Below are 22,130 nucleotides of genomic sequence, written 5' to 3'. Positions count from 1 at the left end.
ATTTACAAAACATAAATAGTCCTCACTTTAGGTCACAAACACAAAACTGGATGAAGTTGAGTTAATAAAGCAGTTATTAACATACATTATTAGTATATGCCTAAATAATAAGATATATGTTAATTGAAATAGTTTATTTATCATTTACTTTCGCATTCTGAATGATCTTAAAATAGCACCAACTATTCTTGATTAACTAGTTTGTTAATAATGCAGTACTTAATTATGAAAAAATATTTATTAATAAAGTATAAAAATACAATCATTAAGCACATTTAAAAAATTATAAAAGATTACAGCATTTGTAGCTGTATTTCTAAACTGCTTACTAACGTCTATTAATGCAGAGTTAATGCTTAACAGATAATGAATTAACTAAATGCTAATGCTTAATAGATGATTCATAGTGTGTAGTCATTATAAAGTGTTACCGGTATATTTTAATAATAAATTGATCCTGTGGCTGCAAAGTAGAATTTTCAACAGTCATATTTGAAGTTTATGTAATTAATTAATTGTTATATATGAGTTTGATTACTTTATTAAACCCTTAATAAAGAGATTAAAAAATTAATAAAAAAAACTATTTTTTTAAAGAGTTTTTTTTATAATTATGCATTTTATTACCTTTTACTTTTTGCTCAAATATTTAAGTGTTTTCATAAAAACATGTTAAGTTTTCAGGTTCTGTTTCTGTTTTCTTTTAAATTCTTGACCTGCTTGAGAAACACATGAACTTGTTTGTGCATGTCCACTTCTAGCTCTGTCATTTAACACAATTACATTACTCTCAAAGACATCCAGTTGTCCTGTAGCCCTGCAGGCGGTCATAAGAAAACATAATCACTTTTGAAGTCGCAGTCATTAGGATTGGTCATGAACCTAGTAAAAATGTCTCTTTTTGTAGACAGTTGAATAGATCAGATCCAGGTCATGTACGCAGATGAATGCAGGACATATGGATTTCACAGTACTGGGCAAGAATGTAATTTTTTTCCCTTATTTTCATTTATTTATTAGGTCTTGATTTAAGTCTTGGATTTGATTCATTGACTATGTTTTCATGGACATCAGTAATCAAATTATTTGCCTTAATCTGAATAAGACAATAATGTGATTAAGGTGTTTACATGAGTTGCTTTTTTAATGTTTCTTTCGTGATCCCGTTCCTTTCATGTTATAGTACAATTAACAACATTACATCAGCAATTCGTTTTCTCTGTCATTTCAAACGACAAAAGTTCGTGTTCTTCAGGGCACCATATGTGATATTGGCCGTTTTGTTTTTAATTTTGCAACAAGTTTAACTGCAATTAATTTCTCACACTATTCGTACAAACAGATCATGGTTGGAAACAAATTCTCCTGCAACAGGCCATCTCTGCCATTTCATTCATTAACTTTTCATTCGTGCCCATTCACTTTAAAGCCATTTCACTTCATAATGTCTGTCATTTCCGTCAGAATTCTCAGCGCAGTCATCCTTTCCCGCTCGCACCAAAAATGTGCTCTCTTGCTTAAAGCCATTCTCATTATTTTGTCGTCAAATGCCTGACAGCTACTGTGTGTGCGTCCTGTTGCAAAATATAGTGGAAAGTACTACAAAACGTTAATAGTTTGATTAAGGTGTTTACATGTCTATAATGCACCTGATTTTATAAGACTAGTAAAATAGGAATACTCTTCGATTTCTGTTTAGTTCGATTATGACTTCAGATTAAGGTAATCAGAAATCACTGTTTACATGGTAGACTCTTAATCTGAGTGTTTTCTTAATCATGTTAAAATCTGAGTATTGGTGTCCATGTAAATGTACCCAATGTTGCTCTGTTAGGAATCACTTTGCTGGCAGCATGTAGACACAAAGACACCTTTCGAATCAGACAGGTCACAATGGTTTTATGATCTAACAAAACAGAAATGCAGCAATAGTAATAACTGAGCTACAATACTTATTTCTCCATAAAAATGACACCGAAAGTGAAAAAAGTCGCGCAAAACATACATTTAAGCACAAAATGATCACTAGCCATAACCTTCATATGCTGTCTTTGTTGTTAAGCTCATATGACATGGAATCAAAAGCACACAGTTGTGGGACATAATAAGCAGCAAAGAATACATCCATGTTGCCTTCAAATAAATATTGAGCAAATAAAGCATTCGGTCATGCCTAGAGACTATTCACTCAGCTCACGTTTCATTACGATTCACAGTTTTGATGATTGGATTTTCTCACAATGTTTTACATAATGAGGCTGAAGACATTTGAAACAGTGTCATTTTATTAGGCTAATGCAGCATGTTCCTTTATAAAATTTAAATCTAACAAAACTAAATAGAAATTTTAAAACAAAGCCCAGTTCAAATGAGATTTTTTAAATGAGGCAACCAATTAAAATACTGCATGTAACATTAAATCTAATGTTTAATAAGGGAAGGTGTCGTTTTTTAATGCTGAGTGTCTGATTTTACCAGTTAAAAGGGCATGTTTATATGTAGCCAGTGACAGAGTGTAGGCATGTGTGTCTAACTTAATTAATAATTAATTTTCAGAATCATGAATGTTTACATAGTGGTGTCACCATTGTCATGCGCATTGGGGAACATGTTCAAGGCTATTTAAGTCCACCATATCAAGTCCATCGTACTATTATCATTTTAATCAGCTGTGCTTTCTTTGTTAATTTTTCTTCATCTTAGAATAAAATATGTTATAACAATAATTATTATAAGACCCTCTTTTTTTAATAGCTTAAAATATTGCAGTATTGTGAGCTCAGTGTCATGAGGTGTTCACTGTGTGAACCTGAGGAGATCTAAGAACCACTATATAAATCACAATGTAATGCTAGTAAACAATGTCAGTAAAAAACTGCCTCAGAAAAGTAAAGTTAGTTTTGAGTACACTGTAAAAAATGAAAAGTCAGTACAACAAAAATACATAATCCTTTTTTCCTTTTCGCTTTTTCAACTTTTGAAAACATCCGCTGCACTGGCCTAAAATTATTTGTCATTAATACTAAAAACTTTTAGTTGGGTTAACATAAGATTGTTCGTTTTCTGGAGAGGTGAACTACTCTGTAACAAAACTTTTTAAGTTTTGCCAACTGAACATTTTCTGTCTGCAAAACTTAAATGCCTGAAGTTGAGTGATCAACAAAAAACATAATCCTTATTTCCTTTTTTTCACCTTTAATTTAAGAAAAGTAGAGAGTATAGACAGGAAAGCGTGGGGAGAGGAGAGAGGGGAAGGATCGGCATAGGACCTCGAGGCGGGAATTGAACTCGGGTCGCCATGAACACTGGAGTGCCATGTGGCAACGCACTTACCCCTGCACCGACGTGTACTCAACTTTAATGACCTAAAATGTCTGAAGTTGACCGAACCAAAAACTTTTGGAAATTGGTACAACGAAATAATACATTATCAGAACAAACAAACATAGGTCATAGTTCAATGGTGTAGCGGTTAGTGTGTCGACACATGGCACTCCAGTGTTCACGGCGACCCGAGTTCGATTCCTGCCTCAAGGTCCTAAGCCGATCCTTCCTCTCTTTCCTCCAACCCAGGCTCATTCTGAGAACGCAGTCCCGGGGACGTTTCTGGAGACCGCGAAATACGTAGCCGGGGGTACGTGCGGCTGCATTTCATTTTTTTAAGCGAACGCTGCGGGGCGGTGTGACGCCGTTCCCTTCGGCGCTCGCCGGCCGGCCAGCCGGCCGCTCGCCTCCGTGTGGAGGGCTTTCCCGCTGCAACCAGTTTGTCCGGTTAGCTCTTCGTGTACTTGAGGCGCAGAGAGGGGCTGACCACGACGACGACGACGACCGGGTTCGAGTCCGGGGAAGAGCGGTTCCAGGAATCAGGTAAGAAAACAAAAACAAAATCCAAAAAATGAAGCGAACAAGTTCGTCACAGGGTGAGAATGTGGTCAAAATCCGAAAACGTGGTAAAAACCGGACGAGGGCTTTTCTTTTTCTGGACGGCTTTTGTGAACCGTTGTTGGTTGGGTTTGGGGACGGAGGAGGGCGGGTCAGCCGATTGGCCGGTCGCACGGTCAATCATTCCGTCATGAAGACAGGCAGACGGGCGGAAGGTCGTTCGACAGCAGCCTCCAGCGGGTTTACGCGAGAACGGCGCGGGAAAAAGCGCGCACAGCGGCCTCTCGCGGACTCGCGAAAACGTACCCAATACCTCCCGGGACGTATTTCGCGGTCTCCAGAAACGTCCCCGGGACTACGTTCTCGGAATGAGCCTGGGTTGCTTTCCTCCCCCACGCTTTCCTCTCAATTAAAGATGGAAAAGTAATAATTAAAAAACAATGTTGAGTACATGAGAAAAAACTAAAGGAAATAAGGATTATGTCCACTCAACTTCAGGCATTCTAGTTCTGCAGACAAAAAAATTTCAGTTGGCACAACTTATAAAAGTTTTGTTACAGAGTAGTTCACCTCTCCAAAAATGTAAACCCAACTAAATGTTTTTTGTATTAATGACAAATAATCTTAGGTCAGTGCAGCTGATGCTTTCAAAAGCTGAGTAGACAAGAAACAGCGAAAGGAAATAAGGATTATGTTTTTTATGTTGTACAGGCTTACATTTCATTACACTGTAGGGTCCTGCGGCTTAATGTTGGCATGTGCTATTTTATTTGCATTAATGTTTAGGATCACCTACTATTACACCTGATATTAAGATGCGTATTCATCAATATGATTACAAATGGGTAACGCCAAGTGCAGGTGTGAAGCGTATTGAGCTTGTCCACTGGTCCACACATCTAGAGATGGTCGAAAGTGCAAAAAAGACAAAAAATAAGTAGAATGCTCTCTTAGCTGTCCATATTTGACAGCAAATAAGATTTTTATAAGATCTTTAGTTGTGCTAGCATTGGCAGTAAAAATTAGAGAAAGCCCACAGACACTTTCTCATCAGAATATGGTTGAAAGTAAAAAAATGGACATAAGGGACACAATTGAATGGCAGGTGTGAATGGTAACTTGACTCCTTTGTCCACTTATGGTCAGATCAATGAAAATGCATCTTAATACCAGTGTAAACAGAGCCTCAGTGCTATTGTGATTGCTCTGTCCTTCACAGAATGTTTCTTCCCTGCAGGTATATGAAGTACCTCTACCCTTACGAATGTGAAAAGCGTGGGCTGAGCTCTCCTGGGGAGCTGCAGGCAGCTATCGACAGCAACCGTCGTGAAGGGCGGAGACAGAGCTATGGCTCCACCCTCTTCAACTACTCCCCCGTAGGCACCCCGACACTGCTGGCATCCCCCAAACTCCAGATGCCCCATATCAGCATGCCTACCCCCAATGGTGGACACATGACCCAGACCCCCGGCATCAAGAAAGGTTAGATATCCCCTTTTCACAGCACATCTATATTACTAATTTCAAAATATATGTAGTTGATGTTGTTGTTGTTGTTGTACAGGCCACTGTAGTGTTTAAGGCAAGACACTACAGGAAAATAGGGTAAAAATAACTAATAGGTAAAACCATACATCCCCAGTTGATTGATGACATTAAGAATTGCAAACATTTTTGTTTTTTAATTTTTTTTATGGAATTTTAGCTAATTTGAGCTAATTTTAATACAATTCATTTATTTTCCTTTGGCCTAGTACTTTATTATCAGGGACGACTGAAACACCAACTATCCCGGCATATGTTTTATGCAACGGATGCCCTTCTAGCCACAACCCAGTACTGGGAAACACCCATACACTCTCACATTCACACACACTCATACAAGGTCAATTTAGTTCATCCAATTCACCTATATCACATGTCTTTGGACTGTGTGGGAAAACGGAGTACATGGAGGAAACCCACGCCAACACGGGGAGAACATGCAAAGTCCACACAAAAACGCTAACTGACCTAGCCGGGACTCGAACCAGCAACCTTCTTGTTATGAAGCAATAGTGCTAACCATTGAGCCATCGTGCCACCATATTAGAGACATGTTAGTGTGAAAGATTTTACAGACTGGACTTGAGAAGTATACTTTTATCACTATACAGTATAAATAAAAACAAATATAAAGTAAATATGTTTTTACACTTTTTAATATAATAAAATAGTATATAAAGATAATGTAAAGATATATAGCTATGAATAATAACTGAATTTTGGTGCTAGAGTGTAGATTTCTGACTGGTTTAGAGAAAACAGCCTTTAAATGTATGTATTGGAACTAAAATATACAGATATAAATTGCTAAAGTGCACAGGATTTTTTTTTCTTAATAAAATAAAACGGAATAACGGATTTTTGTTAATTGGGAAAAAAAATTGAAAAGATTTGTTCAGGCCCTTAGCCAGCTCCTCCAGACCTCAGATAATGTTTCATGAACAAACATAAAACGTAAAGTTCTGTGAATGAAAACCTTAAAATATAAAATCACGTGATGTCATTGAATAAATTCATGACTGTGATGAACCTCTGCCATGTTGCCAGTTCTAGTATTTATCTGCATTTTTTTTTTGGACTGATTTTTTATATTTAATTAAACTACTTAATTAAGTAATTAAAAATTGATAAAGTAGAAGCAAGGATGTTAGATTAAGCGATTCTGATTCCTCTTTGCAAATTACAAGGTTTATATCACATTATACTTATTTAATGCATCTTTTGGCAACATTTCACCCATTGAACTTAATTCCAATCATATGGCACAGATAATTTATTGCTGATTAAACTACATTCGGCAAGACAAACAATGATCATCATGATATTATCTGTACGAAACTGTGTCAAACGCAATCAAAACAGCAGCATTATATGACCCTCGTATAACAGATCTGTAGAACAATAGAAATGAAAACACCAGCCAGGATGAAGGCGATGCTATTTCCTCAAGATTATTGGTTTGCTAACCATTTACAAAGTCCTGCAAATATTTATGTAGAGCATAGAACATCATTCACTGTTTATTATTCACATTATTATTAATGAAAAATAATTACAGCAAAAAAAGCATTCACATTTTGCTGCATTAAACAAAGTTAAAAACACACTGTTAAACTGAGTGTTTAAAAAACAATCCAATATACAATGGATAATATATTCAAAAGTAATTTAAATAAAAACCCACCTAAATGTAATAACATTTTATTTACTTTAGATTGTTTTGGAAAGGGGAGGGGGGGGGGGATATTCCTCATCAGGAAATTGAATGTTATATAAATCATCAAATCTAAATTACCTCCAAAGGAGAAGTCATCTCGCTGACACAATAGCACTTCCATTTCTTACTCACGCTTATTCCACGTTGTGTCCTGAATGGTCATCAGAGTGGACAGGAAACAGCTTGCAGGACTTCCTCTTGCCCACTCTGCCAGTTTCCGGATCACACCAGCAGGAGCAATGAAACACAAAGACACACAGGCTGCTTCATGATTCAGTAATGTGCCCATATGGAAAAAAGACAAGTCACGCAAGTCTTAAAGGATCAAAGACCCTCACGAATCTGACAGTATTTATAGTGTTTACAAAGCAGCGGTAAAATAGATGTCAGTGCTCACTGCATGATTCGTCATGCTCATGCTTCCCTGTGAGGATGTATGACTCCAGCATGTTTCTAAACTTGAATATATAAAATAAAATGATGCTGATTAACTTCCTTTTCATGTGCAAAACCTTTTTTTTCTCAGCAAGGAAGCATTGCATTCGAAGCAAAGACTTTTATAACTATAAAGGATTTAAGCTCAGCATATATAAGTACACCCCTCACAAATCTCTATTTTAAATTCATATTTTTAATAGGAAGCTATACAATATTATATTTATGCATATACATTAGATTAGTCAGTACTGAAGCCAAATCTGGAGCTTATCTTACAAAATAACTTACAATAACGGTCCAAAAACTAGTACACCCAAATTTACATTATAGAAAAATATTAATTTTTTTAAAAAAGAGGAAAAATCAAGAGAAGCAAAAAAATTGAATATTTAGTTGAAATTTTGTAGCTTGCCATTTTTATTTATTTATTTATTTTTGGCAATATTTTGCTTGAATTTAATTGTATTATCTTTCAATTTCTAAACATGTTTGGTGATTAAAATATAATTTTAATAAAAATATGTTTAATAAATCTATTTTGTTTAAATGCACCTAAATACATTGCCTACTTACACTAAGAAATGGATAAAAATATTAATTTTCAAAGTGGGGAGTACTCAATTATGCTGAGCACTGTATATATTTTTGACACAAGTGTAAGTGCACTTACTCTTCGATAACGAAGCTTAAGGAGCAGATCAGTGCAGCTCTGTGACAGTCTTGTGTCCTGTTATTATAAGACTTTTGACCAGGATTTGAGTATTGAGTATTTATTTACTTTTGAGTATTGAGTATTGAGTATTGAGTATTTATTTACTTTTGACCAGGATTTGAGTATTGAGTATTTATTTACTTTTGAGTATTGAGTATTGAGTATTGAGTATTTATTTACTTTTGACCAGGATTTGAGGTCATTGAGTATTTATTTACTTGTGTAAATTTATTCAGTTTTTCAATTAATTTCAGTCATATTATTAACAAACATGAAAATGTTCATTTCATTTATTTACAATACAGTTTGTACAGTAATATTTTCTGTCTCTTAGTAGATATATTATATAAAAGACTTGCTTTGTTCACCAATTAAGTGGATCTAATTGGATTTGCATTGTGAACATTAAATAAAATCATCACAATCATTCCAAATAAATCTGCAGATTTTTTTTTTTTTTTACAAAATTCTGCGCAGAAATAGCTAAAGATGTCTGCAGATTCTCTCTGGTTTTACTGATAGCCAATATGGAATAAAAAGAGCACAAACAGTCAAATAAGTACTTCAGTCGTATCATCATAACTATTATGACAAACTATGCAATAAATATATTTAGCATTTATACGTTCATTTTTGTGATTTTAAATTGGTTTTTATTTTATACACATCATTTCTACATATTAATGAAATTACAAAAGCGTATTTATTATATTAGGTTTTTATAGTGTTTTTTGATGCTTTTTTTGCTGGGTGTTAACATAACGTCATTTGAGATGTTTTGAATGACAAAATAAAGGAAACTGAACTGAACCTATTTATAATACATTGTTTTTATTACATACATTAATTAATACATTAATATAGAAACCGTGGGCGACTCGGTGGCTCAGCGGTTAGCACTGTCGCCTCACAGCAAGAAGGTTGCTGGTTCGAGTCCTGGCTGGGTTAACTGGCATTTCTGCAAGTTCTCCCCGTGTTGGTGTGGGTTTCCCCAGGGTGCTCCCATTTCCCCCACAGTCCAAAGACATACGCTATGGGTGAATTGCATAAACTAAATTGGCTGTAGTGTATGTGTGTGAATGAGAGTGTATGGGCATTCGCTGCATGAAACATATGCTGGATAAGTTGACGATTCATTTCGCTGTGGTGACCCCAGATTAATAAAGGGACTAAGCCGAAAAGAAAATGAATGAATGGCTGTAGTGTATGTGTGTGAATGCGAGAGTATATGGATGTTTCCCAGTGCTGAAAGGGCATTCACTGTGTAAAACATATGCTGGATAAGTTGGTGGTTGATTGATAGATAGGAACCCTGATAAATGATAGGGACTAAACAGAAGGAAAATGAGTGAATGTTATTACATTAGAAACTGTTCTTTAAAATGTTATAATATTCAAGATAGGGCTGTCAAAATTAGCGTGTTAATGCATGTGATTAATTTGAAATATTTAACGCATAAAAAAAATAATGCAGTTTTTTTATTTCCTGTTGGGGCCGACGTGTGTTTAACTTGTAAAGAAATTTGGATAAGACCAAGGACGTGCTTTTAGAAACAAAGTTTCAGTATAAAGCAATTAATGTCGCTTCACCAGGCTATCCAGCTTTTTCTCCAGCATTTCATGCAATTTTAAGTGTTTCATTTTTAATCTTTAGACTTTAACTGCAGTTCAGCAGTTCACTCTCATTCAGCATATTTTCACTCAGGATGTTTTAATGGAATTTGTTACCTCATGGCGAACGAAAAGAAAAACCTTCGCATTTCGGGACTCGGGTGATCCTTTAAGGTAATCAAAAATCGCTGCTTACATGATAGACTCTTAATCAGAGTATCTTAATCATAAAAGCGGAGTATTGGTGTCCACGTAAATGTACTTAGTGAAAGTGCCAGATGAAGTCGAAAGCTGTCAAAGACAGACCATTTCTCTGCCTTCAAGCTGCTTCCATGAGTCCTCAAATGTTTCATTAAGTTTGACGTGTTTCCCCCTTACACGCAACTTTTGTAAAGCGTCTGCTTCACGTTGCTGTGTCAGAATCCTTGCTTGTAAAATACAGCCATACTTTAGAACGCTTAGTTGAAGCAAATTTGATGAACGCGATTGTGCGTGTTGATGAATCTGAAGGGATCCCTTGCTCACCGGTTGCGCTGTACTGCACGCATTGGCTGTGTGTGTGTGTGCGTGCGTGTGTTTGTTTGTTTGTAGTCCACTTAATCCAACATGGAAATCATTTTTGTTTGTTATTGGCATTGATTGTTTTGAAATTCAAATGGCACTTACATGCCTGTGTTTTTATTTCTGTAATAATTATGGCGTTTCGTGATTAATCATGATTAATTACGTTAATTACGTTGCCGTAATTCAAGAGCATTACCATGTTCACTACTTTAATCAAATAGAAAAGGCTATTTTAAATTGTTTAACTAAACCGAAAATAACAGTTAATGGTTTTCTGGTGCTTTTTTATGTTCTTGCTGTTATCGACGTAATGTAATTTCTTTCTGCATTACATCTGCTGTGATGTTTTAAATGACAATAACAGAAACTGAACTGAACTTCAATGTAATATACAGTATAATACATTGTTGTTATTATTACTTAGATTAATTAATACATTAAAACATATTAAAATAGAAACTGTCTCTTTTAAATGTAATAATATTTGACTGTTTTTACTATTGTGATCAAATAAATGAACTCATAGTAAACTGACTTATTTAAAAACATGTAAACAGTGTTAAAAGCTTTAAAAGGTGTTAAACTGTTAAAAAAGCTATTTTTACTTGTTCTACTAATCAGAAAATAACAGTTAAATTATTATCTTAAAGCAAAAGTAGCAGTAAACTAAATGCGCTGTAAAATGTATTGTAAAAGTAAAACAATTTTAAGATGTAGGGTGAACTGTACGCTACTTCAGATTGTAGGTAATTCATTAAAGAGTGTCTATTTTCGATGGTTAGATAATTGTTTTGTTATGTGTTCTTCTCACTGAGATGTGTTTTGTTGCTCCACAGAGGACTCTATGCTTTCCAGCTGCCTGACGAACAGGGTGGGCATCCCCATGTCTCTGGCCGGTCATCACAGTGCAGCTCAGGCGGCAGCAGCAGCAGCGGTCCAAGCGGCCGCTCTGGAACAGCTGCGGGAGAAGCTGGAGTCTGGAGAACCACCAGAGAAGAAGGTGATGCTCATGGCAGAGGAGCAGCAGAGGATCATGCAGCACGCACTGCAGCAGAACCTCTTCGCCATGGCCACACAGCTGCCCATGAACATTAAGCTCAACAACAGAGGTCAGTGCCTGCTAATAGAACATTTGTCCTATACACTGTATGGTTGCACAAAAATCTCTTGTGTGATTTAGTTAAGAAACTTCTGTGTTCTCCTTGAAAGATGCTGCATTGGTGATTAATGAAACAGCAGCAGTTGGTAGACTTGTTTAAATACATAATAAACGGTCTAGTGTAGAAGTGTAGTGTTTCTTTTGAATGACCCATAAAGTCCTGTTGACTGAGTCAATAATGGGACTAGAGGGCATTATGGGTCAGATGATGTAGATTAGGGCAGAGGGAAGACCACTAATAGGTAACGGCTGCTGGAGAAGTCAAACACACGTGACTAAATATTAGTCAACTAGTGTTTCCTAACCGAACTGAAGGATAGATAAGTTGGATAGTTTTTATGGATAATTGATCAGATTTATTGGACAGCTTTCTTAAAACTCATCTTACAAATAAAGCTTTGAGACATTTTCAAACTTGTTTCGGCTTGACATTATGGAAATATATCTTGTTTTCATTTAGTTTTAAAGATATACAGTTGAATTATATCAATTCACATTTATTAGCCCCCCTGAATTATTAGCCCCCTGTTTATTTTTGTCCCCAATTTCTGTTTAACGAAGAGAACATTTTTCAACACATTTTTAAACATAATAGTTTTAAAATTTATTTTATCTTTGCCATGATGACAGTAAATAATATTTGACTAGATATTTTTCAAGACACTTCTATACAGCTTAAAGTGACATTTAAAGGCTTAACTAGGATAATTAGGTTAACTATGCAGGTTGGGGTAATTAGGCAAGTTATTGTTTAACAATGGTTTGTTCTGTAGACTATCTAAAAATAAAATCGGCTAAAGGGGCTAATAATTTTGACCTTAAAATGGGTTTTAAAAAATTCAAAACTGCTTTCATTCTAGCTGAAATAAAACACATAAGACTTTCTCCAGAAGAAAAAATATTATCAGACATACTGTAAAAAATTCGTTGCTCTGTTAAACATCATTTGGGAAATATAAAAAAAAAATCCAAATGTAGGCTAATAATTCTGACTTCAACTTGATATTACTAAAACTAAATAAACAACATTTAACATCTACAGTATATAGACGAAATCTATAATTAAAATGATTTAAACACTAATTCAAGTTGTTCATAAAAAACCAATAATTTCTCTGATACAAAGATAACAGTTATGAATGATTTGTTTTATATTGTTTTCTTGACACTATTGAAGACATTTATAAAGAAAATAACATGTCTCTGTTAAAGTTAACCCCTTGACTGCCTTTCTACTTAGCAGTTGACCCTGTTTTTAAATAATGACTGTTAAGGTCATTTAAAGAATGACTGTTTAAAATAATGGTTTACACACACAGCATTGTTGGTTTAAAAAATCAAATAAACATTATCCTGTTGCACTACTACATTTGATTTTGGGTTTATTGTAAAAAAAAAACAAACCCAAAAAAACAAGAAAACATGTAAAATGAAATAACATGAAATGTTTTATAGTATACTTAACAAAAAAAGGGGATTTAGTATTCAAAAATGTTTTATTCTGATTATATTTTTTTAATAAATTGGTCTTCCACTTCATATTTTCAGATTTTTCATAGTAAATGTATTAACTCCAGCACTTTTACCATAAACCGACATATTAACCATTTGATAGAGGCTGATATTTTAGAAATTATGGGATGTGTTGAAAAAAATGCATTGAGTATGTTAACTAGCGACATTAGGAGTTAAGAAATGCAATCCAAACATTTTTTTCTTGGTGTGGTAGTTAAAGGGTTAAGTGTTTATAAGACGGTCTTCCAAAATGAAAAGTCAAACTTAATTTAATGTTCTTGGTGAAATTTTCCAGATGAAGAATAGTGATGTCTGCTGAGCGCTTTGTCTAATGTAGATGATTTCACTATGCTTAATGACAGTGTGCGTGTATGGTGATTGCTGGCTTCTCATGAGCAATGTGTCTTTTTCATGTCTCTTATTCAACCCATAAAACAAGAGCTTCTTTATATGCTGAGACAATATACCATAATTCTAGAACACAAGCCAAGACTTTCACACAGAAACACTCTGCAATTTAAAGATTATATTAAATATTATTTTGTGCAACCTCACGCAGAGTAATGACAGAGTGAAAACTGAAAGTCCTGACAGTTGCAGAGTTTTTTTGTATATATGAATTCTCTTTTGTGTTTCATCTTCTCCCTTTTAGACTGAAAATATGGTGTTCTGCTTAAATATGTGATGAGTGCATTGTGCTTAATGTTAACATTGTGATCACAGTGAAGTAATGTTGAACGCATGACGCAGTTCTCTATCTGGAGAAGTGTTTTGGACAGTTATCACCTCCCTCTCCCCCCTTTAACTCTTTTAATAAACCCCTCCTTATCCTGTCACTCATGAGTTATCACCGATAGTTGGTGGCACGCTTCTCTTGCTTCTTGTGTTCCTTTTATAAATGCTCATATTGAGTTTTTCTCTTCCTCGCTCTCTGGCTCCTCTCTTGACAGATGATAGACAAGAGACTGCATTGAACCTGTCTACCAACGGCATTAGCAGCATCAACATGTCAATAGAAATAAATGGGGTTGTCTACACAGGTAAATAGAGCGCCGTTTGCTGATGTAATTGCAGGCAGGAAATTCAATAAGTTATAGCAGCACCCCCTCGCTTAGTCCTCCACACAATTTGATGTCTTTGCTATAAAATCCATCGTAATGAAGTGGCAAGTCCAATAGAGTTAAAAAAGTTAAATATCTTCAAATTGGGCCTGGGCGCCGGGAGGTCGATGGAGCTTATTGTCTTTCGTGCCCGAGAGAAAGGCCCTGCGCCTTAGCAAGATACAGTGCTTGTGCCTGATGTGCGAGAGACAGTAATTACTAGAAGATGCCTCATAAGCTTGCTGGGAACAATTCGGGAGATCAAGTTGAAGTGGCATCCGTTTTTCCACTCGATGGTTTGTTCTCTGTAAAGATGCACAGCTCTGGAACTTTTCCTACTGCAGATGATTTAATGCTTTTGTTTAGAATTTTAATACAACTAAACTATACAGAGACATACTACATTTATCAGACTCTGAACAAAAAAGTGGCTATTTTAAAAGTTAAACTCGCATGTTTAAATTAATTAAAGTGAACTCAGAAAAATAAAAGTAAAACAATTCATTAAATCCAGTGAAAACTCTGAAAAGCTGATGTGATGCTTAAACTGACAAACTTAGATAATGAATATACAGTAGCAGGTTTATGATAATAAAACAGTCTTTTTTTAATTGTGTTTTACTTACTTACAATACTCTTAAGTTTACTCTTAAGTTGTGAAATAATCTTAAGTTTACATGACAATCAAGTGCTAAAAACTTTGTGGTTTTGAAAAGATTTGCATACAGCCAATATTGTCACATTGATCTCTGTTTGTACAGATATGCAAAATAAAAAAACACTGTACAGTATGTAATCAGTGATGGCATCAGTTTCAAAAACTTGCACTTTAAGGCCCGTTTTCCAAAAAAATCTGCAATTATTGCAAAAATATTTCAATTAAAAATTTAGGTTTCACATATTTTCACTATATTAGTGTGTGTTTAGTGAGCATCTTCTTAGATCTAAATAAAAAGTGAGATACTCATTAATATACGGAATATAAAGGGGGTGCTGTGATGTGTTGTTTGTTAGCATTATGGACCACATACAGAAATGTACCGTTAGAACATTTTAAAGTGTTATGTTATATATAATGTGTATGTATATGTGTGTGTGTGTGTGTGTGTATATATATATATATATATATATATATATATATATATATATATATATATATATATATATATATATATATATATATATATATATATATATAAATATATATAAAGTGTGTGGTAATGATAATAATGAACCTTATTGTTTTCATGATAGTATTCAATGTGTAATTTAATTTTGAATAATATTTTTGATATATTTTGAATTGTTATTTAACATAAACATGTAGTTATTATTTATACATCATCAGCCTGAGGTTGCTGCAATGACGTTTAGCTTTTTTAGTTTTGTTCAGTCCACAAAATGAGAAATGTAAAAAATAAACGCTTGCACTAAAAGTATCACAAAATGGCCCCATACAATGTCACACGACATGTATAAATGTTCTGGGGATAAACTTGCTTGTGCACAACTGTTTGTTGAAAAAATTATTAGAGCTGCAGTTTGGCCAGAAAAGGCTCACATGTGCATGGTCCATGGTCTTCATGAAAAATGAATTTATTCACGCCAAACTTGTCCAAATGATAGTTGACCAGTCAACACAACAAATCAACGTGAATTTTATTTTGTGTGGGATTTCTAATTGTCATGGTTTCTCCCAACTTGAGGGATTTTTGGGACAAATTGTAGTTAATATTGCCATTGATAGAATGCAGGACTAAGACAAAAATAAACAGTCCTGATTTTTACAAAATAATACTTAATAAAATGAAATAAGGGTGGCACAATGTCTCAGTGGTTAGCACTGTCGCCTCACAGCAAGAATGCCGCTGGTTCAAGTCCCTACTGGGACCATTTGGCATTTCTTTGTAGAGTTTGCATGTTCTCCCCATGTTGGCGTGGGTTTCCTCTGGGTGCTCCGGTTTCCCTCACAGTCACACAAGACATGCGCTATTGTTGAATTGGGTAAACTAAATTGTCCGTAGTGTATGAGTCTGAATGAGTGTGTATGGGTGTTTCCCAGTGCTGGGTTGCAGCTGAAAGGGCATCCGCTGTGAAAACATATGCTGGAATACTTGGTAGTTCATTACGCTGTGGCGACCTCTGAAATAAAGACTAAGCTAAAGGAAAATGAATGAATAAATGAAATTTAATAATAAAATAACTTGATTTTCTACCAGAATATTTGAACAGCATTAAAAGGACGAGTGCAAGCAGAGCAATTTAGAATTTCTCATTTTGTGGTTAAAAACAAAAACAAAAGAAAGGTAAATGCCATTAAAACAGCTCCAGGGTGGTTCAATGATGACTTCATTTTCTTTTTTTGGCTGAACTATCCTTTAAGCCGCTGATGTTGTTTATGTTCATACATCTTACATGTAACTTCAGACTAACTCCACCTTTGTCCTGTGACTCCAGGGGTTTTGTTTGCCCGTAAGCCAGCCATTGGCTTCATGCCCAGCAGCCAGCGAGTCCATCACCAACACAGCTCTCAGGGAAAGAGCAACAGCCCGGGGCTCAGCAGCCACATTCAGCCGTCCTCTTCTTCCTCCTCCAGCGCCTCCTCACACGGACCAGCCACCTCCCCATGAGCCCCTTCCCGGCCCACAACACCTCACTTCACTCACTCTCCCCCACCGGCCGGCTGCAGACAAGGCAGGGTCTTTAGGTCATTCTGTTGGACCACTTATTTCTGTCTCCTTCAATGTACAATGTACACTTTTTACTGTTTTTTAACCCTCCCTCTGCAAATCAGGACAGGAGCGTCCATCACTCGAAAAAAAAAAAACTTCCATTAAAACAGCTAATAGCCGCACATTTGAAGTGTGTTACATTTACATATGCAGCAAGTTGCAGCTTTTTGTTTTTTTCTAAGGACGCGGTATTCAGTGCGGAGCGACTAAACTGCGTGACAATGCCATGAACACAAGAAGCGCAGTGATGCTTCAGAGGACGGGCACCGACCTGCTTTCATCTTCACTTTCCTACACAGATCCTGAATTTTTTGGCACAGGAGTCCATACTCTTCTTCGCCTTCACTTGTTGCATTCTTGAATCAAACAGCAAGAGCTACTATCAGCTATTACCAAAGAGAATAAGAGCAACGTTGTAAATTTTTTTTAAATCTACTTTATCACACAAATCTGATGTCATTGCAAACTACCAGTCGCCATAGTTACAGTAATTATCAAGCGTTTCGATTTGAATCAAAGCACATCCCATTTAACTTGGGCATCAAATCGTCAGGGAGAAAAAGTTATTTAACGTATTATTATCACACCCATTTACAAGACTGGGAGAATCATAAACGCTTGCCGTATTTGCAAGATGTATATCTTGATATTGAAGAAAGCAGACAGGATTATGTCTGCTCTCGTGACTGGTTTTGGCCTGCGGCCGTGGCGAAATATATTCCATTGATTGGTGAGTTATTTGGGGAACACTTGTCGACAATGTTTAAAGATTTTCCACCACCTCAGCTCGTGTTTTATAGCAAAGTGTTCATTAAATGGTTTGAGTACACGGGAAAAACGGGTCACACCGGTTAATACAGGTTTCAGAAGTCAGGGGTAAAAAGATATCGGGGCGTGTGACTGAGCTGGACGTTGATCATAAAAACTAGCTGACAGGCTCTTGGGAAGAAGATTATGTGGTGTGAATAGGCTGAATGTGGCTCATCGTAGGCATCAGTTCATGAGGCGAGATCTCTGTTGTGAATAGAATTCATTTTTCATCAAGTTTTCAACAATGCACTTGCATTTGAGAGTTCACCTCTCGTCCTTTATTCCATTCTCCATTTTGTTTTGTTGCTCAAACTCTTTCTTTTTTCCTCTCTTTTCACTCGGCGGCAGAGAAATGGGAGGATGTTCTTGTGTCATTTTCTTTTTAGAATTCAGTAGATGATTTCAAGTCGTATTTATTATTATTACTTTTATCCTCTTGCTTTCGTGTTGAACCTTGGGCTGCTTTCAGCAACATCGCTTTTATTTAAAGAAGAAAGGAAAGTCATATTACAGCCCAATACCTCACAAATCCTGCAAACCTGTACACAGATGATCGATGATGAAAACAAGATATACCTCATTTATTTCATTTCTCTTATTTTTATTGTGAAGCCACTTGAAAAATGATGTTTTTTCAACTAATCACTGGATTATTTTTTTTTTCTTCTATTTGTATTGTTTTACCAAAGAAGGGAATATATAGTGAACACACATCTACCTCATTTGTTATAGACTGTGCCAACAACATAATCACAGCAGCCAGTTTTTAACCATAGCCTTTCTGGTCCAGATTCCCTCACGCCTGTGTGAACCAGAGGCTGGAGAACACTGGGTTTCACAGCTTCATCTGCTTTGCTTGTTTGTCTTTGTCAATCGCATTTTTATGCATGGGAAAATAAACTATCAGAAGGATTCTATTTTATGTATACAACTGGTCAGATCGATGTTCATTTGATCGATGTTCATTTGTACAGTATCGATATTTGTTGAGTCAGATCTGAAATTCATCTCTTGAAACATATCTTAAGTTAAAGGGTTAGTTCACCCCAAAATGGATATTCTGTCATCGTTTATACTCCTCATGCCGTTATAAACCCATAAGAGCTTCTGTTCTTCTTAGAAACACAGTTTAAGATATTTGTAATTTACATTTAGGGATTTAGCGGACGCTTTTGTCCAAAGCAACTTACATATAAGGAGGCATTCAGCAATTCAGCAAGAAGAGGCAATACATAATTATTGTTTCTGTTGAGATTGTCCACCCAAAACTCTGATGCCACAAAACCACATTGTAAAATAAATCTAAATGTATCAAGCAGTATATTTCAAGGGTTTTGAAGAGACGTGACTGCTTTATATGATGAACAGAATTGATTTGGGCTTTTATCCATATATTAACATTGTTCAAAAGCAGAAGCTCAACCCCACCCAATGCCGGTTGTATCAGCAAGTTTGGAGCCCTGAATTTGAAATTGTGCAATAATTAAAGAGTGAAAACCTCTTCTGTTTGCGCACAACAATCAGCTGGACAGACTTGGTGTGTGAAATAACAGAGCGATGTACGAACCGTAACTTGTTTCTGTTGTCAGATCTTGGTGGAAAAATCACAATCAATAACACGTCTATTAAAAACAGAGGAAAATCCAAATACATTATTTAAAAGCAATACCAATATATCACTGTCCACATTTGACCACTTTAGCAACTCTAATTAAAGCTGATAGATTTATCAGCAGAGCTTAAAAAAACAAGCCAACGGATGATTAAAATAAAAAGACATGGCAACACTTCAGGCGCAAATAAATCACAATGCAATCTTGGAAGGTTTGGTGTTGTAATGTTAAATTGGTCAAAAATAGTAAATAAACTTCTGCCAATCAGTTATCAACTATCATGTTTGGTCATATTCTGTAGGCTTCAAACTATTTAGACAATATACTTTCCTATTTATGTGTCTGTCATTCCTGAAGCATTTAGTTTAGCCTATACATTGTTAAACCCTCCGGGTGTCCACTATTAGGAGTTTGCTGATTTAAGATTAAATATGAAGTACTCTCTATTGTGCAAACGTTGCAGAATAAGCAGCTATTACAGAGTCTTTTAATAATTATTATTATCCATGCTAATGTAACGTTTAACCCACCGATCCAATTGCACCCAACCCGGTCTGAGCTGGAATCGAACCAGCGATTCATTATATAGAAGTCGGTTGCTCTAACAAGGAGGCTAAAGCCTCTAGTGTCTGTCGCTAGAGCACCTTTAGAGGTCAGAGGAGTGAGGGATACCTGCATAGCCCTTCGCTAGCTGGCCTTCATTACACTTACCCCCTTCAACCTCACTCCTATCCCGGACGAGCCCCCACGTGAAACCCACTGAGCTGGGTTCGAACTGGCGGTTCTTTGCATGGGAGTCGGTTGCTCTAACAAAGCACTTTGCTAGCTGGCCTCCATTTGACTTAAGATTAAATAAATGTTGAAGAGGGCCCAAAAAGTGACCACCATGAAGCTTCGAAAACTTTATGAATGTTTTTTTTTATTCAGTGGTGTGGAACGCATAAGACTTACTCAGTTTGTAGCAAAAAAAATTTGAAGTCTTCATAAATCCTTTGAAGCTTCAGTTTTTGGTTGAATAGACCTTCAGTTAAAGGACATAAATGTATCATATTTTATGGAAATTATAGGTTGTATTATGTTGTATTAGTTAATGTTACTTAATAGATTTACTAATATGAACAAACAAAACCTTATTGTAAAGTGTGATCAGATTTTTCCATATAGTCTGATGAGTTAGGAATGACATAAGGTGGAGCAAAATGATGACAGAATTTCAATTTTGGTGAACAAATCCTTCAAGCTGCGACCTCGGGCAAGTGTTTTAGCTCACGGTTTGCAGCAGTTCCATCGATGCCAGTGTTTGAGTCCTCATTTCTCTTCACAACCTAATGTGGCTTTTACCTATTCTAAATCAAAACAAACTAAATCTTATTAGTTTCTTTTAATGGGATTTGATGTTGAGACATGTTCAGAACAGGACTTATTTTTACAAATACCAAAGATGAGACAATAGTGTCAGGTTGACAGTTTCCAACCTCAAATTGTCGGTCTTAACTTTAACCCTCAAACAGCAGAGAAATGTTTCGATTTTGATCCTGCTGTGGTAAAACATGATTATAAAGCACTTGGGTCTAAAAGTTTTAGAGAAGGCCAAGCTGTATATTCAGTGAGTCTCAGCGCACGAATGGCAATCTAAGAATGTAATCGCCGTTTCTGGATTTTAGCACAACCTAAGGAGTAAACCTGACCATCATATTGTTGTTGTTGTTGTTGTATAGGTGCGAGGATTAATGGAGATATAGAGTCTATATTTATGTGGAATTACAGAGGGCACAATCAATGCACAATTGTCTGATTCCTGTTGTTGGATGTAATTTACCTCTTGATCAGCTTATGAAGAGACTTATTTTGTCCCAGGAGTGGCACAGTCTATTCCTTCACATGACTGTCTGTGGTCTCTTCACCAAACTGCAGAGATTTCGAGCGCAAATCCTGGACGAACTCTGGAGAGAGAAAGCATAGTCAGAGCGATTCCATAACCAAAGCTTTAACCAAACCACTCTCACAGGCTTACTGATGACAATGTTAGAACATTTGTTCGTTAAACAAACAAGAAAAGACTATCATTTTAATAAAGGTTAAGAAAAAAAAAAGATTCACTCATGTGCTTAAAGAATAACATGTCGTTTACCTTGTTTAGCTATGATGTCAACGATGCTATGCTGGTAGATTTTAGATCCTATTATACGCTGTGTATGAAGCTTATTTTCCTTTTATTCACTTTGGATAAATCCAGTGCATTATGGGAAAGCTGGATTGTGGTGCTCAGGGGTTAAAAAAAGATGAAAAAAAACTGGTTAAAGTTTTTTTTTTTTTTTCGTTTGTTTGTTTTGTTTGTTTTGCCATTGACTTGTAGCATAATTAGAAATAAAGTACTGCTTTCCACTTTAATGTCCGGTTGAGTTTTTCCTTTTGGTTTGAAATGATGTAATAAATGTCTTCTGTGAAAACAGCTTTATAGTGGTCTAATATTTAATATTGGTCTTCATTATAAAACAGAAGGAAGCATGAGGTGCGTTATAAAATGGGATTTCATATGCACACTTCAGCAAAACGCTTTAAGTGAAGCTCATACTCAATCAAAGCTACATTTATATTTACATAATGTATATAATAACTATGTACATTTTTCATGATATATAAATGATCATATTTCATTCATGTGATGGCAAAGCTGAATTTTCAGCGCTCGAAACTTTTCAGTGTCACAAGATTCTTATGATTCACGAAAT

The 22,130-nt window shown here is 35.7% G+C and overlaps 1 protein-coding gene across 2 annotated transcripts in view; it reads left to right on the top strand.

The window, feature by feature from the left end:
* Positions 1-21,850, top strand: part of arid3c (AT rich interactive domain 3C (BRIGHT-like)) — a 110,210-nt gene extending 88,360 nt beyond the window's left edge. For both annotated transcript variants that reach the window (XM_056458261.1, XM_056458259.1), the window contains 4 exons: positions 5,120-5,364; positions 11,306-11,578; positions 14,094-14,183; positions 16,701-21,850. In XM_056458261.1, the coding sequence (XP_056314236.1) occupies positions 5,120-5,364; positions 11,306-11,578; positions 14,094-14,183; positions 16,701-16,873 (781 nt within the window). In that variant the 3' untranslated portion in view covers positions 16,874-21,850. The remainder of the gene's footprint in view (positions 1-5,119; positions 5,365-11,305; positions 11,579-14,093; positions 14,184-16,700) is intronic.
* The last annotated feature ends 280 nt before the right edge of the window (positions 21,851-22,130 follow it).

The sequence above is a fragment of the Danio aesculapii genome, chromosome 5, assembly GCF_903798145.1.
Source record: "Danio aesculapii chromosome 5, fDanAes4.1, whole genome shotgun sequence".
Lineage (NCBI taxonomy): Eukaryota > Metazoa > Chordata > Actinopteri > Cypriniformes > Danionidae > Danio > Danio aesculapii.
Note: the sequence above shows the minus strand (reverse complement) of the source record. Positions and strands in the feature narration are given on the sequence as shown.